Source organism: Populus alba, chromosome 12, assembly GCF_005239225.2.
Source record: "Populus alba chromosome 12, ASM523922v2, whole genome shotgun sequence".
Lineage (NCBI taxonomy): Eukaryota > Viridiplantae > Streptophyta > Magnoliopsida > Malpighiales > Salicaceae > Populus > Populus alba.
Window position 1 is genome coordinate 2,002,488 of NC_133295.1, and position 15,702 is coordinate 2,018,189.

At 32.6% G+C, this 15,702-nt stretch overlaps 2 protein-coding genes across 3 annotated transcripts; both read right to left on the minus strand.

The window, feature by feature from the left end:
• Positions 1-569: 569 nt before the first annotated feature.
• Positions 570-4,440, minus strand: LOC118035940 (ultraviolet-B receptor UVR8). Of its 2 annotated transcripts, XM_073403625.1 has the most exons (7): positions 4,053-4,440; positions 3,531-3,617; positions 3,135-3,390; positions 2,687-3,036; positions 2,176-2,577; positions 1,538-1,922; positions 570-1,076 (listed from the first exon to the last, which is right to left on the minus strand). In XM_073403625.1, exons 3-7 carry the CDS (start codon positions 3,369-3,371, stop codon positions 834-836), a joined length of 1,617 nt encoding a protein of 538 aa, XP_073259726.1. In that variant the 5' UTR covers positions 3,372-3,390; positions 3,531-3,617; positions 4,053-4,440; the 3' UTR covers positions 570-833. The 2 variants fall into 2 exon arrangements, with proteins under 2 accessions (XP_073259726.1, XP_034897505.1); XM_035041614.2 differs by lacking the exon at positions 3,531-3,617.
• A 4,767-nt stretch (positions 4,441-9,207) lies between these two features.
• On the minus strand, positions 9,208-11,894 carry LOC118035941 (uncharacterized). The gene is made up of 3 exons (XM_035041615.2): positions 11,803-11,894; positions 9,678-11,544; positions 9,208-9,578 (listed from the first exon to the last, which is right to left on the minus strand). The coding sequence occupies exons 2-3, from the start codon at positions 11,532-11,534 to the stop codon at positions 9,375-9,377; spliced, it is 2,061 nt and encodes a 686-aa protein (XP_034897506.1). The 5' UTR covers positions 11,535-11,544; positions 11,803-11,894; the 3' UTR covers positions 9,208-9,374.
• Positions 11,895-15,702: the final 3,808 nt, after the last annotated feature.

Below are 15,702 nucleotides of genomic sequence, written 5' to 3' on the forward strand. Positions count from 1 at the left end.
AACCAAACCTATATGAGTCTTGTCCGGGTTAACTTTAATTTATTTATTTTTTTGCTTTTTTACCAAAAGAAAAACCATTTTATTTTATTAAAATTTGTTTTTTTCCAAACAATATACCAGGCTTGGGCTTGACTTAACACGTAACCCAATCCAATCTGATGATATCCATGCGTCAAACTCACTTTAACAAGTAATGCAATGAATTAAACAAGTAATTAAGACGAAGCCTTTCGGCCCCAGTAGATGGGCCGGGAAATATACCATCACCATGAGAATATTACAAAGACCATCACCTATTTCCCTATAAAAAAAAAGTACTTGAAAAGCACACTGAGAAGGCATTTATTCTTAATTACTTCGGGTGGCTCTGCTAGAAAATCACAACTATAAGTTAAGAAAACTACCCCAAGTTGCCCGGAATCATCGATGTTTTATCGGCAACTAGAAGTGGATTTGGGAAACATTTGTTTGATGGTCCCAAATCTATAGAACCTACAGGCTACTGATAACACTCAAACCAAGTGAGTGAACATGAATTGAGTTAGGAAATCCAGATCAACAGAAACAGGTTATTGATGAACGTTAACCAATGCATGAATTATTAACAACTTGCAGCCAAGCACTAGTCATCTTTTTAAATGTTATCATATACATGAATGAGCTTTGGCCATTACTACCTAGACTTAAATCTTAACAATTGTCTTTCTGTTTCCTATGTACAGAATAAACAAGGAAATCTAAACATCAAATGCAATGTGTGATTATGGTAAATGATACTAGCATAGTTCAAGGAGGCACGGAGGAGGAACGGTGGGGACGGGTATAATTAATTTCTACCTTAGATCCACATCCACACGTTCTGGATTCCCCCTTTCGCTTTGGTTGTTGACAAGTTCCATACCAAGCTGCCCTTTGTCTCCGGCACCAAATGCATACAGTTTCCCAGATTCAGTGAGTGCAAAGGTGTGGGCATTCCAGTATATGGAATTGGTTAGGCTGATCTGCACTACTCGCTCCTTCACCTCCTTCAATGATGTTACTAGCTCTGGGCTTAACACATTGACATGCCTATTCCCCTGAAGAAGAGAAGTTTTACAAAGGTAAACAGGCTTCAGTAACTTAATCAAAGAATCATGCAAACATCAATATCCAGAGATAGCATTTCGAAATCATGGTCAAATCATGACAAGACAACAATGAATGCAACATGAAGCATTATCAGTTTCTAATGTCGCCATCACCTTTTAAGTATAGGTATATAATAGAGGCAACATTAATAATAATAGGTCAATCAATCAATCACTGTTAATGTTAAATGAATTATGGGAAAAAAAATGTAATTTCATTCTGTAATGACTGCATAGAGTAATAAACATTATAGAAATTAGACCATTGATCTTGAATTGCACTTCAAGTGCCAAAATAATGGGGGTTACAGAAAAACATTGTTCATGAGACCAGGAAATTAGGCAAACGTTTTTCCTTCTGCATTAATGAAAACAAACTCTATATATATATATAAAACTGGAGGCCATACCTGTTCATCAGCAGCAGCATTATGACCTAGACTAGCAGATTCGCCACAACCAAATGAGTATACGTCACCGTCATCAGAAACCACGAAGGTTGTGTAATCCCCTGTAGCAACATTAACAGCTTTGACCTTGCTCAATGCTTCCACCACCTTAGGAGCTGATTCACACTCTTCATTTCCATGGCCCAAACACCCATAGCGACCCCAACCCCATGTGCAAACCCGTCCATCCCTTCCTACCACAGCAGCATGCCATGCACCAGCGGCAACCACCATTGGCTGAAGGTTCAAAAGCTGGAACTGTTCTATCAATCGGGGGTATTTCTCATCAGTTCTTGATCCATGTCCAAGCTTCCCACCCAAGCCACATCCAACAGAGTATACTGACCTGGTATACATCCAAAATATAACACAAAAGATGAGAAACTACTAAACTGATGTAGCCAGTTCAATAGCAGTCATGACCAAACAGTGATGAGACAAAAGAATATATCTCAAGGATTTTGGAATGGTTAGTAGGAAATATTAAATTGTGGACAATCTTAAACAGAACTTAATTCTTATCCTGGGTTAAAAAGTAAATGCCAAAGAAAATTTTTAGTTTTTTCTTTTGCATTGTTGCATGATTAAGAAACACTCACATGCCACTAGGATGACAGGCCAGAGCAAGAAGGTAACAGTATCCAGCTGCAATTTGTACCACTGGAATGTTCTCAAGTGCCCCCAACAAAGGATGGGGTTCAACATCATTTGGCTCTGTCTGATGACCAATTCTGCCATCATTTCCCCAAGAAAATGTATAAACCCTTCCTTCTCTGGACAATACAGCAGTGAAAAAATTTCCTATCACAGCTTGCACCACAAATATATTTTTCAAGGACTCGACCAGCTGTGGAGTTGTAACCATTTTAGATCCTTGAGCTCCGTACTCAGCTTCACCAAAGGAATCCTTTCCAAAGGCATAAACCTGCCCAGCATCACTAATCAGCATTGTCCTACCAGGTCCAGCAGCTGCTTGGATAATTCGAATGCCTCGGAGGGATCTGCAACACAGTGAAATTCCATTAACTTTCTCTAGCAAAGCAATCAATCTTTGCATTTTCCTCAATTAACAATGCATGGTGTAAGAAGTGATTGTAGAGGTTGAGCAACCTGATTTGCCGAGGTCGCCACTCCTCTTCAGTGGTGCCATGCCCAAGTTGTCCTGAGCTATTAGAGCCAAAGGAGTAAACTACTCCATTTGATGTCACAGCAATACTGTGACCAGGTCCTGCAATTGCCTGGGATCTCTCCCTCCTGCAACATGCTTCTCCAGCCAGCAAAAATCGCAGGACCAGTTTCCACGAGCCCCCGCATCTTTGTTTCAAATCTTGGCGTTCTTCAGGTGCCATTGGCTTAAATATGGCTCTTTTTTGACACATATCCAGAGCAGCAAGCTCTGATATGGATAATTCATTGTCGGGGGGAAAGTTTGCTGGCTGCCTAAAGAAGGAGCATGTTGCCTGCAATATTCACAATGGAAATCAAATCAGCAGCACTATCAATTCTACCAAATAAAAAAGAGCTTCACAGTCACAAGTCAAAGAAAAATATCACTTGCCTCTAGTTTTGCAAGATCTTGAGGATCCAAGTTACACGCGGTGAGAACATGAAGGACAATTGATGGATTGGTAGCTAACGGGAATTCTCCAGGAATCAAGTCCCCAAAACAATGGCGCTGATTTCGCTGATATGTTGAAACAGGAACAGCAACAATGGCTGTGACAGTGACAGGCTGATCATTGATGTTATGGTATTGTATAGTTGGGGTTCCACTCGTAGTGGCATCCATGGGCATTGCCAAACTATCGCAGTGCCTGAACGTTGCAGGTTAGAGGATTTAAATAGCTAAATAAAAACAGACAAACAGATACCGACATCACCACATTGTAATCCAACATCGTACTAAGAACTAAAACTTTTCACAGTAAGAGAATCTCAGCCAAAAAGTATTTACCTTAAATTATAAATCTATCAGCAAAGTTCAATTCTCAAATCAATCCTCCAAAATAAAAACACCATGCAAATGAAAACTCCTTGAAAGCTAAGATAAACCACAAATCCAAACTAGTTAGCATGATCATGGACGGAGATAATTTGATCAAACCAACAGTGGCAGCAACTAGTAAATCAATCATCTTTACATTCCAACCAAAAGAGGGTCTCAAAGTTTCAAAAAGCAAAATATTTTCCTTGTACACAAAATGGGGTGGTTCCATTCGATGATCAAGTGCAGAAAAGTGTATCAATTTTCAATTTTTATCTTTAATCATCAACATCACCATCATCATAGCTGCAAATATATTAAAATTCATGACGCAAGAAATTAATTCTAATCACTCAAGAAAAAAGCTTTGGCAAGGAGTAAGAATTAATTACACTTGCATACTGGATTTTAATATTTCAAACGGATATTTTTTTTTATGATCTATACAAAATTAACACCATAAAGTCCAAGAATTTATCAAAGAGCCCATACCCAAATCTCAAATTCTCAGTCTCCCCTGCTTCTCTGGTTCAATATCCTCTGTTTCTGCAGACCCTTTATTTTTTCTTTAAATTCTCTGCCAACAAGTCAACAAATGGGAAACAAAAAGCCCCTACAAGATTTTCCAAGAAACCCCATGTTGTTCCTCCTGTTTCTCCCTGATCTGGCCAGCCAATCACCAGTGAACCAAATCAAGAAAAAAACATAAATGTTTCAAGACTGAAAGCTCTACCTTGAATGATCAAGGAGCAAACTGAGAAAATCTCAAAAGGGAGATCAGCGGATGCAAAAATCCGAGAGATGATGATGATCAAAGGTTAGATATATAAAGAGAAAAAAATGGAATTAGATGTGTAGTGGATGATGATAGAGAGGGTGAGATCAAATCAAAGGGCTATATATCCTATATGAAATTCCGGGTAATTTATGTTTTCACACATGTACATGCATCGATATTTCACTCCTATCCCTATAGTTTAAAAACTCCAATACCATCCTTGCATTTAAAAAAAAAACAATTTCAGTTAAATTTCAAGACCGTATCAAGAATTGAAAGGTTCAATTGTATTAATTCATAAAAAAAGTTATTTTCTTACAGTTTAAATAATATTATTTTAAATTTTTTAAATTAAACTTGGTGTTGATTGAATTCAATATATTAATACCCAATTTGACATTGTGGCATGCTTGTGTTTTTTGTTTTTTTTGTTTTTAAAAAAATTAATTTTTTTTTAAATATTTTTGAATCATTTTATGATATCAAAAATAAATTTTAAAAAATTATTATTTTAGTATATATTTAAAATACAGTTAAAATCCCAAACACTACCTAGCTTCCATTTAATTAACTTTAAAATTTAGTTTTGATCAAGTCCTAGATGAACAGTCACCAAATTAACTTACATAACCAAGCCAATTTTAATAATAATGGTTTAGATTTTATATTTTTACTAAGACTTCTATTTAATAATATGTTTAAATTACTTTTGAAAATGATATAAGAAACTGATATATGTTTAAATAAATATATTTTTTATAAAAATATACTCCTTTCAAGTTACTAACATATTTCGAATAGCTAATAAAGGTATAATTTTTTAATGGTATTTTTTTTTTGTTTTTTCTAACTTGTATTTCATTTCTTTCTCCCAAATTCATACATATATCATAATATCTAAAACATGATTAAAAATCAAAATAAAATTTTAAGAATTAAAATTTTAAAAAGTAATTTATTTAACTTTGGAGGTAATATCAGAATTCTTGAAAAGTAAAAGGGTTGACATTAGAAAATATCAGAAAAGTTGTGGAAATTTAATGTATTTAAGGGAAAAAATAAAGTTTACCTTGGAATTCAGTCGGACAGAAAGAAAGGGATACATTAGAAAATATCATATAATTAATATATATTTTATACATCTTGTTGATTTGAAAGTTTCAGATTTATTTTTATTTTTCTTATTTCAGCTAAACATATTTATATCTTTTCTGTATTTATTTTTTATAAAAATAACTTAAATAAACAACGAGTGTCATTTAGTATTGGAATGTAAGATATTTTTTATAGGTATTTTTAAATATAAAATATATTATAATAATATATAATTTTTTAATTTTAACATTAAAATTATAAAAAAAAACACTTATAAAAAATATCAATAGAAGAAACAACATGAGAAGCAATTTAAGAACCCAAAGTGTACAGGCAAGCTGAAAACCCACTGGGTCAAAAAGGAATATTCATTCTTGTTATCATAATGACCAAGAAAAACAAATCCAACACGCAACAGTGAAGTAGCCAAGTTTCCGTTTTTAACAAGTAAGCACTCAAGAAGTAGCCGAGTCATCGGATGTTCTGGGTTCATTTTATGGGTTCGAATTAGGGGTGTTCAAAATAACCGATTAACCGAGAAAACCGAGAAAACCGAAGAAAAATTAACCGAAAAAACCGAACCGAAATGAAAAACCGATTAAACCGATTGTCAAAACCATAATTTTTAACAGGTCCGGTTCGGTTTCGGTTTTGAACCAAAAACCGGAACAAACCGAACCGGACCCATTAAAAACCAAAAGTTACCCATATCTGAGGTATAAATAGTTAAATTGTAACCTAACCCTAATAATTAATGTAACCTTCCTGTCTCTCACAAAAGCAGCCGCCCCCCCCTCTCAATTAATTTCTAAACTTCATTTCCCGTTTCCTCTCAATTAATTTTCCAGCTTCCCAATCTTCCTCTTAATTAATTTCTAGTCTTCCTCTCCCCTCTTAATTAATTTTTATTCTTCCTTTCCCGTTTCCCAATCTTCATTTCCAGTGGGTTTGTTGAATGAGCTTTCAATGCAAAGGTTATATTTTTCAACTTCACATACAAAAATTGATATCCAATGATCTTTGTCACTTCTTGTATCTTTTTCTTGTTTTTATCTTTCCTTCCTTTTCATTCTTAGTTGTCTTTATTGTGGTAAGTATTTGTGGTAATGGTTGAGATCGATGGGACTAATGGCAATGGAAATCATGGAGGAATTATTTTGGATATTAAAGATAATTTTTCTTCATCTAGCTCCATCAAGAAAGTTTCTGTCTTGAATTTCTGTGCCTTTCATGCAAACTCCTTGCCATATGAAAAATCTGGATGATGGATTAGGTTTCCCGGTTTTTTACCAAAAAAACCGGATTTAACCGAACCGGTCTGGTCCGGTTTGAATCGGTTTTCGGTCCGGTTCGGTTAATATTTTACAAAATTAATGTAACTCGGTTCGGTTGGTTTTTTAAGTCTAAACCGAACCGAACCGAACCGTGAACACCCCTAGTTCGAATATCCCTCACGATTTTTAATTTCTGTGGGATGTTTTTAAATACCAAGACAGATCCTCGTTGATAAATAACCAGTATAACTCTTGAATTCATGGAAAAATATTTTATTTGCTTAATATTTAAGGATAAAAAGAATAAATAAAGAACTTGTAAGTATGAACAAGTTATTGGATAGTATTTGGTCAAGACTTGATCTGGGATTGTTTCTGGTGTGATCGTCGTAATGGTTGTAAGATTATTCAGACACCTTGAAGCCCAGATGCATGCATTGAAATGGGCTCCAAGAAAGATTTTCTCGTTGAAGTCTTATCAGACTGCGAAGCAAGGAATCTCTCTCAAGAAGATGGCAGGAAGCTTCACTGATTCCCCTCCTGATAAGGTTTTCTGCAGACGTTCTCTCTGTTCTTTGCTTTTGAGCTAGAGAAATGGTTCTTGATTTGTGATTTCTGACATGCTTAGAGCAACCAAGCAAGACAAGAGTGATAGATTGATTCATGAATTATTGCATTTTTATTAAATTGATTGTAAGCAACCATCGTGTGTGATAGCGTCACGAAATCTAAATTGGATGGAAAACATGATGAGTACTACAATCATAGCTAAATCTAATTAATGGGTTAGATTAGTCAACTCAAGTATTTGTAAAAGAACGGAGAAATTACGAGCTTGGTTGACTATCGAAAAATCATTTTAACTATGAGAAACAAGAAGAAGCCATATGGTACTTGATCCTTTCTGAAGGCATCGCTAATTTATTATATGATCACCAGCACTATGCTCGGCAGTTGCCACTATTTAAGCACTGTTTTTTAAATGCAGGAAGTTGCATATTCACACAATTGACTCTGCGCTCTGCCTATAATCTATTGGTTCGACCAGTAACTCGATCGATCCTCAAAGGTCGGGGATAATAACATGATGTGTGAGCTGCAAATATTGTAGGAAAATATTCAAAGCGCAAATAACGTAGATGTGCTGTGACAGAGTTTCTTGAGCTGACATGCTCTGTCCAACCAATTACGTGCAAATCGAAGCATCATCACCTACTCTGAACTTGGTTTTGCTTGCTCATGTTTTACGTCCTGTTCTTCAACTTGTGTTCAAGGGGTATCTGCTGGTAGATGAAACCTAATATAGAGTGGGGAAAGTTAAGAGTATAAGAGGTGAGACAAATGCTGATAGGTTATGCTGCTGCTGCTTTTGTGAATGTTGAAGATATCTTTAAAAGCAAGTTTCTCTTCTTGACTATATATATATATATATATATATAGAGAGAGAGAGAGAGAGAGAGAGAGAGAGAGAGAAGGCAAAAAAGATTCCTGACATTGGAAAAAGTGTCAACAAGTATACGTGAAGATTTTTGAGTTATACTGCTCTTACGATGACTTAATTAACAAAAACAATGGATAATAATTACGGTAGCCATATACATAAAATATTATTTACTTAATAGTGTTTTGTTTTATTTTATTTTTATTTTTTATTTATTTTTTAAAATTTTATCTTCAACAACTTAGTTTTTTTATTTTATTTTTATTTTTTTAGTTTCAACCTTTAATATTATATTATTTTTGAAATTATATTTTTTATAATTTTTTTTATTTACTTTATATGTATAGTTATCCTGTCTCATGGATTTAGTTTTTTTCTCCTTATTTTCAACTTTCAATATTTAATTTATTGAAAATAGAGTTTTATTATTTTTTTACTTGTTTTTTATGAAATTATTTTGGTCTTATTATCCAGGTCATGAGTTTAACAAGTTAACCTGAGTTGACTTGAGTTTTTTTTTTTTTTTTAATTGATTTTTTTTAATTTTATTTTTTAATATTGTAGTTATTGGAATTTGAATTTTATAATATTTTTGGATTTATTTTATATAAAATTATCCTGATTTTTTTACTCGAGTCGCAAATTTAACAGGTTAACTCCAGTAGTTTTTTATATCCTTTTTTAATTTAATAAAATTATTTTTTAAATTTCTTTCTTCAACATTGAGTTAATTAAAAATTTATTTTTTATAATTTATTTTTAATTTTTTTTATAGGATTATCACGGTATCATAATCCAAGTAACATATTTAACAAGTTAATTTATTATATTATTGTCTCAATATTTAAAAAACAAGCATATTATCATATCAATATTTGTTAAAAAAATGTTATCTACTATACATTATATTTTAAGTTTATTTTTTTTATTAGAAAACATGTTAATAGAATAATTTTTTTTTATGCTAAAAAAATTAATTTAACCGATATCACAACAAATGCAAATAATTAAACTTATTCTAAAAACAAACATGATAGGCAGTATCCATTTTTGGGCAGCTGCTTCACAGTAAAAATCAATGTGTTGAAATGTTCGGATGTTATTTTTATGACTCTCTTGGCACGTGACAAATGGTCAACAAAGTTTACAGGCCTTGCATGATTATACATGCACCAGCTCGCTGGAGAGTAATGCTTGATAAGACCAAACTTTCTCAACAGAGCTTTTTATTCTCCCTCATTTCTGTCCGCCTCTGCTGTTGACAATTTATCGAGAAGCGTCAACTCCTCATAGAGAAGCCATATATGAGTGAGAAACTCTCCACCTTGCCTGAGTTGCTGTGCGTGCTGATTTCCGCTGCTCTGTCTTCCGGCATGGTATAGAAATTCAAACCAGCAACTGCCAATTGCGTCCCATCTTTTCTCCATGCGCTGACAGCACATACATGAAGAAGGAATACATTACAAACAAAAAGAAGGGGGGAATAAAGGAGATTGAATACAAAGATTACACAGATATGTAGGTGACACCTCTTCTTCAGGTTTAGTCTGCAAGCAGTTTGTCAGGTGATTAGCAAGCACGCACCCCAAGGATAAAAGGGATCCACTCAGTTGTTGCTCTATTTGATTTTCACCAGTAATTGAATCTTTGTGCCGCTCGTACAACCATTTGGAAGCCTCGATTTTAATCTTATGTTTTCTTTCTCTCAGGGTGCAGACTTGATCATCTAACTTTGATTCAAATGATGCAATTTCTTTCCTGCCCTCATCACAAGTGCCTTCAAAGTTGATCTGACCAGTTGCCCCACTTGCTGGCAACGTTTCAGGTGAAATGGCGAGGAGATACATCATATATCTTGAGATGCGCTTGCTCATTTTCCAGTTCAATACACCAGTGTCTGCACTACCAGATGGCCTGGTTTCTCTTTGGGTGAAATAATCATGATCTAGGTGATAGCAGAGCTCTGTAGCAATGTGCCAAACTATGATTGTCTGCTGTAACTCTATTCCAGTACTTAATATATAAACGGTGTCCTTGGGCAACATATAACTCAACGATACAGATCCTCTCCACGAAAGTGCCATCATACTTTCTATGCCCTGACTTTCTTTAATTACACGCCAAAATTTCTTCGAATGCATGACTAACCATTCCTTCAAATCCTCTGGGACTTGAGGATAAGTAGCATATCGTTGTTTTTCTAGCTTTTCGTTGATTTTCAAGAGCTCTAAGATTCCACGAAAACCCATGGGTTTTTCGTTGAAGAAGTAGCTTAGCAAATCGAATTGACCCATGTAATTTGACCATCTATGATTTCTATGTATTGGGAGAGAAGTAATGTATCGTGAGATGCTAGGGAAATTATGTTTTCTCATCCAGACAAGAGTACGGTCTGAGAATAGGAATGCTAGAGCCGCATAAAGCTCCAAAACAATTGCCACAACAAGCAAAGAAAAAGTAATGCAAAGATCGACCTTTGAGTACTTGTGTACGTTGTGCGGGGCCAAAGAAAATAACACCAGCACAATGCTGGTGAGAAGAAAACTGGTGATCCGCAAGACAATTCCACAGGGGGTGTAGGACACTAGTGCCTTCGTATACAGCAGGTCATACATAAATCCAAGCTGGATTTCAATTACCTTAAAAGCATCTTTAGGAGACATTTTCTCCAAAAGATTTGAGGTCACTTCTTGATGTTTAGCCAATATGGACGGTTCTATTGCAGTTGTTGAAACACCAGCTAAGAGGCTTTTAGCCATCTCCAACATCCCATAGGAGACTTGAAGTAATTTATCATCAGAAATATTAGAATAATCTTGAACATCAGAAATAGACTGCAAGATATTATGATGAGGGGATTTTGATGCTTTACTACGCTGCTCATAACTTGCGGACCACAGGACCCATGCTCTTTCTCCATACTTAATCAGCCCTGCCACCATTACTGGAATTGTTAGAAATGAAACGCGGGACCCTGTCCACCCTGCGGAAAGGATGTAAAATGCAAATCCTGTCTGGCCGACCAGTTGAAGCAAGTTCCTTGACCATAATTCGTTGTCCTCCAAAGAATACGCTGTGATTGTGTCAGGCCCACCCAGGTGCAGTAAGAGAAAAGGTGCCCAAAATGCTGTCAGCTCGAGTTGTGCATCCAAAGGCCCAGAATGATAAGAAAATCGATTTGTGAGGATACCAAGTGCAGTTGTTGCTATTAAATCTGCGAGTAAGTAAGCAGGCCATACAATAATCTTGATCCAAATTTTGTTAATATACTTCCTACGATTGCCGAGAAGGATGAGTATTACTTGGAGTAAGAGGCTAAGCAAGACCAATGCTTGCAGCTGCCATTCATTCCACAGTTTCTTCAAACATGGATAGAGTGCCTCCATCGGTATCGTCCTATATTTATGCAATGAAACAATCAAATTACAAACAATTGAAACAAAATTGCAACAATCAGATTCAAAAAAAGTAAAGTAGATATGTATATATACATTTTAAGTCATGAAACAAAAAATAGAAAATAATGAAGTTACTTCAACAAATATTCGATATGAACACATAAAGAAAATCGGAGTTGACAATATGCGTTCACCTATTAGAATGCAAATTAACGGAACTTAGTTAACATCATTCCAGAAATTAATATGCGTTTACCTCTTTATAAGACGATGCTTGTTAGATTTCGTCCGTGAAATATGATAATTCAGCTGAGAGAGAATATTCTGAAAGAGAAATTGAAAGAGAAATTGAAAGATGAAACCTTGTTGATTGATGTTATGGTTCTTGAAGTTTACATGTATAGAACTAGCTAGCAAACGAATATCGTGAGTACTTGATACCCTTGCTCTCCTCAAGAAAAGAATTTTTATGAAAGGGAAAGCTTCTAATACAACAGGCAAACATCTATGTTTTATTTTGCTCTCACTGTATGAAAATAGCAAATTAAAGTAAAGAAGAAAATTACATTGTTTTTAAAAAGAGGCAATAGGTTTTATTGTTCTTTTGCTATGAACAACCGAGAGCTTTATTAGTAAGCAGAATTCCATTAAGAGAATGATAATTTGGATGAAAACAAATACAAAGATACTGTCCTTCTTAGTAGCAGGTCAAGAGAAAGAACAGGAAAGGTGATTTCACTGTATTTTTTACGACGAACAGGACCTATTACAAGAATAAATTTTTTAATTTGGTCCTTGAATGCTGATGTTATGTTCCTCCTCCTTTCTTCTTCACTTTTTCACAAGGCAGTCTCATGAAAATTATGAATTAATTCCGAACTTGCGTGCTATACCATCTTGTGAGAATTCAATTAAAGCTACATTATTCTATATATGTTGAAAAAATTGTTTAAAATTATGGTCAATGTATATATTTAAGTCAAATTAAAAGTGAGGTTAATTTACTTTTGAGGTTAAAACTTGGTTGGAATTTGATCAATAAGATAAACTCTTTAATATGAAAAACTAATATGATTTAAATAAATTTTAGATAAATAAGAAATTAAAATAACCCTCAACAAAACCCTTTATCCCACTTAAAAAAAAAAGGTTTACCTTATTGTTTATATAGAAAAAGGTTAAAAGTTAAAATTGAATCGAAAGAACATCCAAGTTAAAATTAGTTTATTTATACTAAGTGAGAAACAATTAAGATTTAAAAATAAAAAATTTATCATTGATAACAAAAAAAATATAATACTCTAAGAGTTGTTGTAAATATCCTAAACTTATTTTGTTTAAGTATAACTTCTATATAAATTTTGAATGCATATTAGGATTATTAATTTTTCTATATGTTATGCAAGTTAATACATATTGTTTAGTATTCATGCTAGATTTGTTTGATTACATGTTTACCTTGAGTTGTAATTATTATATCAAATCAAACATCTACGCTCACTTTTCTATTTATTTGTGACTTTTGGACAACGATATATGTATTTAAAAAAGAGTAACAAATACTATAAAATATTTTCAGGAGGCTTGATCCATATCTTTTAACAGGAACCGAAGGACCAGAATGCTTCCTTTTTTTAGCTTTTTTTTGCTTTTACTATATGCAAAGTAACAACGGCAAGTAAAGAAGCAAATGCTACTTTAAACAGACGAAAATAGGAATAATTGTTCTTTTGTTGGCAAGCAAAGCACCTGCATGGAACACTTAATTATTCTCTCCTCTTTTTTCTTTTTAAAACCTTGATGTTTTTTGTCCATTTCACGCTACTTCTTCTTCTTCTTCACCGCGAGAACTTCAATATGCATAAATGTGTGTGTGTGTTTGAATTCTCTCTCTTTTAGGTATATAGAATGGTCATTATAATTCTACCATTCTTGTCCAATTGACGAAACTCTTTGAGAGATCTTTAATTCTTTGGTGAATAATTGAAAAGGACGAAAAATCCGTATTGATGGGGGGAATGAAACAATGTCAACCTTGTTAGATTTGGTTCAGATGCAAGAGATAATGAGTTCTTAAAAGTTTTAATAAAAATTAATATTAAATCCTATTAGTTAATTTAAAAAAATAATTTTTTATTTTAATAACGGCATACATGATGAATGTATAATATATAACAAGTTTATTCAGAAAACTAGTCCTCTCTTATCTTTTTTTATCTGTAATTGTACTTTTTTTTCCTATCAGAACATAAGTAAAAATAATTGAGGATTATAATAGAAAATATTTTTCTTTATCAATTCACATTTAGAATTTATTCTCTTACATGGCTTGTTATGGAATAAAGTACACTTTTTTTCAAATAATTATTTAAATATGAAAATCATGAAGATATAATATCAAGAGCATTATAATTTATATATTTGATTATTCATGTTTAAGAACTCAAGAATTGCTTACTTGTGGGTGTAAGAGCTATAGTTTTAGGAACTTATGTTTTTTCTATTCAAAGATTATTGTTTCTCCCAATATCTTATGAATCCTTAGATTTTAATTGAGGGATTTTATTTTTATTCTTTCATTGTCCATCATAATAATTTTATATATAAATTATTCTTGGGAAATATTATTGTTTATATTTTCATAATTGATGATAGATAAAGTATTTAATTAAATAATTAACTTGACGTGAACGTATTGAATATATAAAAAAACTATGCTTAAACTGCAATTTTATGATTTGTCAGCGTGTGGTAGTATATATTCAATTACCAAAGCTTATAGTTTATCATAGAAAGAGAATACTAAATGCCTAATTTTGCTTATTCTACTATCAAAAAACCGATTTGAACTAGCTAGGGTTCATAGCCCGTGAAGGATTCCGGGAATAAAAAGTATAATATTACGGGAGGTCGAAGGTCTTGTAATTATAATTTACAAGTTTCATTAGGAAATATTATATACATCACACTAGAAATAAGATTGAATAATCAAAATTTTTATTGTACAGATTAATGAAGCAAATTATTTTGGAACAAAGAACTTGGATGTGAGGTAATAAATAATTATTGTTTAAATGTATACAAGCATAATTAGTTAATAAAGATAAAATTAAGAGCATTATAAATCATGACTATAAGTTATAATAATATTTATGTTTGAGTATTATATTTACAATTTGGAATTCATGAATGATTTGTTAATCATCAAAGTGATCAAATGCTTAAAACAAAAAGGTTTTGAATTGTATAGTTTTTTCTTTTCCAATTACTCATTATTTTTTATACTTATAAAATCAAAGTTCATTGTTATAAGACATTTTAAGACTATCCAAAGGCTGGCTACATGTTATTATGATTAATGAACATAATTGTTAATAATAAAGATGTGCTATCAATTTTATTAATATATTCAAAGATAGTAAATGCATCTACTTAATACATATATAATTACTAATTATTGTCAAATTTTATTAATGTCATTATGGTTATTTTATATATCATTGCATGGTCCAAAGAGAACATAGTATACATTTATTATTTATATAAATTATTTTTAATTTTGATTTAAAGTATTAATGTTTAAATATTGTTAGTAATCTTTGAAGTATTTATTATTATTTCTCTATATCTGTGTCCTTAATCTGATCCAATATTTAAAGTTTTATTTTACTTGTGTGTTTAAGATATTGATTTAACACAAACCTGACATTAAAAATGTTCATGAAAAGTATTTTCAAAAATATTAGAAAAGATATTGGTGAATGAATATAATCAATAATATTAAGTATACTTTTTTCCAAAACTAAAAGTGCTTAGAAACTTATGAAATTTATGAAAGAGCAAATTAAAACTATTTTTTTTTATTTATTACTGTGGGTGTCCGATCATCTTATCTGTATCTTGATTAATCTCACGAGCTCTGAAGTTAACAACCATATAAGTCTCCAGTGATATTGAGATTTATAAAACTCGAATTAGTGATCTCTAATAAGCAAACCCAAGATATGATTAGTTGGGATACACCCTTTATAGTTGCATTATTAAAACTATTGACAAGTCACATGATGGAATATTAATAAGTATTTTGACTATCATAAAGTTTGATGATCATTTGAAAAACATGGTATTCAATACACAATATTAAGTACAACATGAT